At 46.5% G+C, this 7500-nt stretch overlaps 1 protein-coding gene across 1 annotated transcript in view; it reads left to right on the plus strand.

Moving 5' to 3' along the window:
- The window catches only part of LOC122262723 (eye-specific diacylglycerol kinase), a 65594-nt gene that overhangs the window by 29357 nt on the left and 28737 nt on the right, over positions 1-7500 (plus strand). The window contains exons 7-11 of the mRNA XM_086537437.1: positions 788-996; positions 2731-2923; positions 4078-4177; positions 5131-5315; positions 5980-6127. Of these exons, the coding sequence (XP_086393563.1) occupies positions 788-996; positions 2731-2923; positions 4078-4177; positions 5131-5315; positions 5980-6127 (835 nt within the window). The remainder of the gene's footprint in view (positions 1-787; positions 997-2730; positions 2924-4077; positions 4178-5130; positions 5316-5979; positions 6128-7500) is intronic.

Below are 7500 nucleotides of genomic sequence, written 5' to 3' on the forward strand. Positions count from 1 at the left end.
CAAGAATAAGATCGGATGATAAAAGATAATATCTAATGATGAATAATGAATGATAAGAAATAATATATCATAGTAATACATACAAATATAATACAATAATGATTAAAATGAGATATGACAACAAATAATAAACAAATAATAATAATGATAATAAGAGATGTGATAATAAATAGTAAACAAACAACAATCACAAAAAAAAAACGCCCACAAATCACAAACAAGGTTTCCCTTCCTCCGTAATATCCACCCTGGCCGCCAGATGTCTCCCCGCACACAGACGCTGCGAAGCCCCTCGATTATTCATAATGTTCCTTCACTCGCGAGCGTGTGTTAGAGAGTAAACACATTGCGCCCCCCTCCCCCCCAACCCCACCTTTCATCATCCCCATCATCATCTTCTCAACTCCCCCCCACTCCCTTCCTCACCTCTGTCACCCTCTCACGCCCTTCATTCTCTCACACCTCCCTCCCTCACCCCCATCTTCCTCTCACCCCCATCACCCCCCATCATCCTCTCACCTCCATCATCCTTTTCCCCCCTCCTTCCCTCCCTCCCTTCCTCACCCCCATCATCCTCTCACACCCCCATCACCCCATCACCCCCTTCCCTCACCCCCATCACCCCCACCATCTTCTCACCCCCCATCACACCTCCCTCCCTCATCCCCCCACCTCCCTCACACCCCCCTTCCATCACCCTCCCTCATCCCCCCTTCCTCAACCCATCACCCCTCTCACCCCCCATCATCCTCTCACCCCTCTCTCACCTCTCTCTCTCCCCCTCCAGGTACACGGACGAGCCCATCAGCAAGATCCTGTGCAACATCAGCGACGGCGAGGTGGTCTACCTCGACCGCTGGAGGGTCAACGTCGAGAAGAACGCCGAGTGTGAACCCACCGAGGACGGCAAGGACAAGCTCCCACTCAACGTCGTCAATAATTATTTCTCCTTCGGCGTCGACGCCCATATCGCCCTCGAGTTCCACGAGGCCAGAGGTAAGGACGGATGGGAGGGGGAGGGGGAGAGGGGGGGATGGGATGGGATGGGTGAGGAGGAGGAGGAGGAGGATGGGATGGGGGATAGGGATGGGTGAGGGAGGGGTGAGGGATGGGACGGACGGGGGGAGGGGAATGGGATGGGATTGAGGAGGACGAGGAGGGAGGGGAGGGAGGGGAAAGGGAGGGAGGAGGAGGAGGAGAGGGGAAAGGGAAAGGGAGGGATGAGAAGGGGGAGGAAGGGGAAGAGGAAGGAGGAAGAGAAAGAGGAGGAAAAGGAGGATAGGAAGTGGAGGAGAGGGGAGGGGGAGGGGAAAGGCGAAAGTTGGGGGAGGAAGAGGGGGAGAGGAAAGGGAAAGGGACTGGCTAGGGAAAAGGAGGAAAAAGGGGAAGGTGAGGATAAGGGAAAGGGGGAAAGGGAGTGGGAGGTTAAGGGGCAAGAGAGGGGAAGGGAAAGGGGTAAGAGGGGGAGAGGGAAAAGGGGAACTGGATGCGGAAAAGGTGAAAAGGTGGAAGTGGGGGGGGGGGGGGAAAATGAGGGGTAGAGAAGGGGAGGGTCCAGAGAGGGGAGGAGAAAGGGAGAGGGAAAGGGTTAAGGTGAATCTTCTTTTAAAAGTATTTTTTATTCACAGGGTAGAGAAAGGAATTAGAGTCTCAAGCTTTTATTTAGAGAGGAAGGAGAAAAGGGAAGAAGGGGGGAGGGGGAGGGGGAGGACAGGAAATGAGAATCTACCTGTTTTTTTTTTTGTTTTTTTTTGAGTTTCTCACACGGAGGAGGAGGGGGGGAGGTATGGTGGCGGTGTTGTTTATTTGTTTGTTTATTTTTTCATAGAAGATGGGAGGAAGTCAAAAGAGAGGAAGAAGGAGAAGGAGGGACAGAATATGAAGGATAGTTTGGCTAGGAACTGACGCCCCGATGATAGAAATCCTTCCTTCATGAATGATCAGTTTTCAATTAATGGGCGAGATGTGGCGGGGCGCATCTAAACACCACACCGACCGGGAATTAAACCATTTCCAAATAGGATCCCCCCCCCCCCCCCCCACCCCACCCTCGCGCTCTCGTCAAATCAGCAAAACATGTTACTTGCCTAAATAGTTCTCTGGCTTTGCTTAATTAGAATGAAAAAAACATTTTTCTTTAACGAAAATTGAGTGATAGACGTGATGTTGCTTTGAGATGTTGTAGTCTAAATTAATTCATGTTATGATGTCACGACTATGAGATTTCCTACTGTGAGATTTCTTACCTGTGTGTGCCAGAAATAGAGGTCAGGGGTTGACCTTTCCCACAGATAGGCTTATCGTGCTATTATGACTCATCTGCATTACTTTGGCACACCCGCAATTTGCATATTATACTCACTTTTTCCTTTTTTTCTTCTCGTTATTGTTATTTTTTTCTTTGCTTTCTTCTTCATCTCCTCCTCTTCTTTCTTTTTATTTTTTTATTATTTCTTATTCGTATTCGTATTCTTCCTCTTCTGTTTCTTCTTATTCTTCCTCTTCTGATTCCTCTTTCTCCACCTTCTCTTCTTCTTCCTCATCTTTCTCCTCGTCTTCTTCTTCCTCATCTTCCTCCTCATCTTCTCCTTCCACATCTTTTTCTTCATCTTCTTCTCCGTCTGAATAGACATCTCAACCCAAAGTCGCCATTCACACATAACTTTTAGACGAGTAGAGATCCCACGCCCTCCCACTCTGAAGGCGCCTTTGCTTTTGCCCCGCCCACAGAGGCCAACCCGCAGAAGTTCAACTCCCGGCTGCGCAACAAGATGTTCTACGGCCAGGCGGGCGGAAAGGATCTGCTCCAGCGCAAGTGGAAGGACCTCTCGGACAACTGCACGGTCGAATGCGACGGCAAGGACGTCACGCCCATCCTCAAGGAACACAAGGTTCACGCCGTCGTCTTCCTCAACATCCCCAGGTGAGATGGTCAGGGGGGATGAGGGGAAGGTAGGGACGTCCGAGGGAAACTGTCAAGGGGGCGTAGGGAGGTCCTTCAAGACGGACAGGTTGTTGTGTTAGCTGTCTCGGTCGTAACTAGCTGATTTCCGTCATAATTGGCTTGTTATAGCGAGTTCGTGGTCGGTTCAAGCGTTCTTATGCAGTAGTGTTGCGAAAGAGCTAAGGTTCATGCACTGGTGTTGCGAAAGAGCTAGGGTTCATGCACTACTATTGCGAAAGAGCTTAGGTTCATGCACTGGTATTCCGAAAGAGCTAAGGTTCATGCACTGCTATTGCGAAAGAGCTATGGTTCATGCACTGTATTGCGAAAGAGCTAAGGTTCATGCACTGCTATCGCGAAAGAGGTGATGAATTGCTTCCTAAAAAATATTGATGTTGACCTTTGCTAATTAAGCCATAAAACGTGATAAATATTATTTTTTTCGGCTGACACGATCCGTAAAGTATTTAAGTACCTACAACAATAGCATGAACCCCGCACTTTTTATATCAAAAAAAAAAAAAAAAAAAAAATGCCGGGGTCAAACGCCATGTTAAACTTAGTTAATTCCCTTTAGCATGCTACTGCCGGTAATGTATGTAACCCATTTTACCCTGTTAATTCCTAAAGGGGGTTTAGCAACGAGATGTGAAGTGGGAAAGTTCCTGTTTTATCCTTTTCAAAGCATCTTTTTTTTTTTTTTGAACGGATACAGTAACCATTTCCTATTTCAAATTAGATCCTTCTTAAAAGCGATCTCTAGTAAACTTAGTCAGAACAGATATCTATAAACCTTTTCGTGTGAGGAATTAGTTTATTCTTAAAAGCGACCTATAGCAAACGTCTCTAGAACGGATTTACGTATCAAGATTTACTTAGGAGACAATATTTCCTTCTTAAAAGCGACCTCTAGTATACATACCACTTCAGACCGGATATCTATGATATATATAATATTTTTTCGTATGAGAAATTACTCCATTCTTGAGAGAGCGATCTCTAGTATACCTCTCCAGAACGGATATATATATATATGAACCTTTTCTTTACGAGATCGCAAGTATACCTCTTTGGAAAGGATATATATGTATATGAAAAAGATCTCTATTTCTCTTTAATTCCGTCTCCCACAGCTACGGATCTGGAACTCGCCCTTGGAACAGAGGCAGCGGCATTGAACAGGCTACTGACGACGGGGTTATCGAGGTCATAGGCTTAACCACCTACCAGATGGTGAGTTCCCTTCGTCCTTAAAAAAAAAAAAAATACAGTTGGATTTTATTTCACCAGAATTCGGGTATTGAGAACGGTTGGGTGTGGTCACTTTTGAGCACTGTTGGTAATGGGCATTATTAATGGGCATTAAACTATAGTGTTTAATTATTGTGTGTGTTCAATAACTGAGAAATGGGAGGGCTTGTGATTGGATTGAAGTCTGGGATTATTAATTAATTGGGAGTGTATTAAAACGTAGAGAGATAGTGGGTTTTGAGAAATGGTTCATCATCATACATTGCAGTGTCGATTAACGAATGCCCTCATGCAATGTGAAACGAAACTAGGTCAATTTGTTGAAATACAATACTGGTTCTCTCCCGATCTATCTTTTCTTAATGCCACAACTCGTCGACTTACCAACACATTGAAATAATTCCTCTTCTTCCCCCTACGCCCATTCTCCTTCCCTCTACCCTCTCCCCTCTCCCCTCTCCCCTCTCCCCTATCCCCTTCACTCTCCCCTCTCCCCTCTCCCCTCCCCCCTCCCATTTCCCCTCTCCCTCTCCCCTCTCCCCGTCCCTCTCCCCTCTCCCTCTCCCCTCTCCCTCTCCTCTCTCCCTTTCCCCTCTCCCCTCTCCCTTCTCCCCTTTCCCCTTCCCTCTCCCCTCTCCCCTTCCCTCTCCCTTCTCCCCCCTCTCCCTCTCCCCTTCCCTCTCCCCCTCCCCTCCCTCTCCCCTCCCCCCTCCCCTTCCTCCCCTTCCCCTTTCCCTCTCCCTCTCCCCTCCCTCCCTCTCCCCTCCCCTCTCCTCCCTTCCCTCTCCCCTTCCCTCTCCCCTTCCCTTCCTCCTTCCCTTCCCCTCTCCCCTCTCCCCTTTCCCCTCTCCCCTCTCTCCCTTTCCCTCTCCCCTTCCCTCTCCCCTCTCCCCTCCCCTTTCCCCTTCCCCCTTCCCCCTTCCCCCACGCAACAGCCTCTCCTACAAGCCGGAGGACACGGCACGACCATCTGCCAGTGCAAGAGTGCCAAGATCGTCACCAAGAAGACCATCCCAATGCAAGTGGACGGCGAGGCGTGCAGGGTCAACCCCAGCATCATCGAGCTCGTGCATCTCAACAAAGCCTCAATGGTTACCAAGAAGAAGGCGAAGACTGTGCAGTACGTTGGATTATTGTTATCATTATTGTTATCATTATTGTTATCATTATTGTTATTGTTATCATTATTGTTATCATTATTGTTATTGTTATCATTATTGTTATTGTTATCATTATTGTTATTTTATTATTTTTTTATTATTTTTTTTATTTGTGTTATTTATTATATTATGTTCTTTATTATTATTTGTTATGTTATTATCATTATCATATTATTATTATGTTGTTTATTATATTATGTTATTTATTATTATATTATGTTATTTATTATTATATTATGTTATTTATTACTATATTACGTTATTTATTATTATTTGTTATATTATTATCATCATTATTATTATTACTTCTTTTTAGGGAACGGTTACGAGTTGTCGAAATTTATTGATTTAATTTTTCTTCTTTTTTTTTTTGAGGGAGGATGTTATATTCTTTTTCTTTCTTTGTTTTGTTTGTTTATTGTTAGATTTTTTTGTGTGTGTGAAAAGGGGAGGGTGTGTGTATATATAACTCTTTTTGTATGTTTGGGTTTGTTTATTTGGGTTAGAACGCTTTCACAACCTTGGATTATCTCAGACACCAAATATCTTTACTTATTTACTTATTGTCTTATTAAATATATACATATATAAAAGACCATCTAATTCCCCCCCCCCCCCCTACAGGATGCCTCACCTTGAGCAGCTCCGCCTGCAGGTATCAAGGATAACCATGTTTGACTACGAGCAGCATCACTACGACAAGGAGAGGCTACGCCAGGCATCTTCGCCTCTTGGGCTCATTATGATCGACCAGGATGCTGATCTCGAACAGGTAAGGGAGGCTGCAGGGAGAGGGGGTAAAGGGGGAGGGAGGTTGGGGGGATGGAGGGAGGGGAGTGGGGGTAAGGAGGAGAGGGGGTAAGGGAGGTTGGAGGGATTGGGGGGGAGGGAGTGGGGGTAAGGGAGGCTGGAGGGTGGGGAGGGGGGGAAAGGGGGGAGGGGGGAAGGGGGGAAGGGGATGGAGGGAGGTTGGGGGGAGTGGGGGTAAGGGGAGAGGGGGAGGGAGTTTGGGGGGAGTGGGGGTTAGGGGGGGAGAGGGGAGGAGGTGAATGGAGTAGGAAGGGGGAGGAATGGAAAAGGAAGATGTGTAGGGTGTAGTGAAGGAAGAATGTGTGTTTGTGTGTGTGTGTGTGTGTGTGTGTGTGTATGCGCATGCGTGTGTGTGTGTGTGTGTGCGCGTGCGTGCCCGCGTGCACGTACGTACCTACATATTCCGACGACTAAACCAGCTACCATGCAAAGAAATCTGCATAGATATTTGCCATTCCTTTTAACCAGAGGGATAACGAGCATATTGAGAAAGAAAAAAAAAAAAGGATATATCTAAAAAAAAAAAAATCTCAAAACTAATCTGACCCTCTAATTATGCCTTCCAAAAAAAAGGAAGTTTGGAATTAAAACAAACAAACAAAAAAAAAAAAGACGGCAAAAGAAATAGAGGCAAAGAAGTGATAAAAAAGATTGCTGTTAGGCAGAGAGTTCCTCGGCCACGCCAGGATGATCAAAGGAAGTCCAAGGGTGTAGGAGTCTGGACATGTGTCTCTACGAAGGGAGGAAGAGGGGGAAAGGGAGAGAGGGAGAGGGAGGGGAGAGATAGAGATAGAGACACTGATACAGAAAGAGGGAGGGAAGGGAGAGATAGAGAGATAGAGATACTGATACAGAAGGAGGGAGGGAAGAGGGGGAAATGGAGATAGGGAGAGATGGAGGGGAGAGAGGGAGAGATAGAGATACTGATACAGAAAGAGGGAGGGAAGAGGGGGAAAGGGAGAGAAAGGGAATGAGCGAGAAGGAGAGATAGAGATAGAGACATTGATACAGAAAGAGGGAGGGAAGAGGGGGAAAGGGAGAGAGGGAGAGGGAGGGAAAGAGATGGAGATAGAAACACTGATACAGAAAGAGAGCGAGAGAAAGGGAGAGATGGAGGGGAGAGATAGAGATACTGATACAGAAAGAGGGAGGGAAGGGAGAGAGGGAGGGATAGAGATAGAGACACTGATACAGAAAGGGAGAGATGGAGGGGAGAGATAGAGAGATAGTGATACTGATACAGAAAGAGGGAGGGAAGAGGGGGAAAGGGAGAGATAGAGATAGAGATACTGATACAGAAAGGGAGAGACGGGGAGAGAGATGGAGATAGAGACA

Source organism: Penaeus japonicus, unplaced genomic scaffold (assembly GCF_977035675.1).
Source record: "Penaeus japonicus unplaced genomic scaffold, GWHDUDI00000001_assembly GWHDUDI00000006, whole genome shotgun sequence".
Taxonomy (NCBI): Eukaryota; Metazoa; Arthropoda; class Malacostraca; order Decapoda; family Penaeidae; genus Penaeus; species Penaeus japonicus.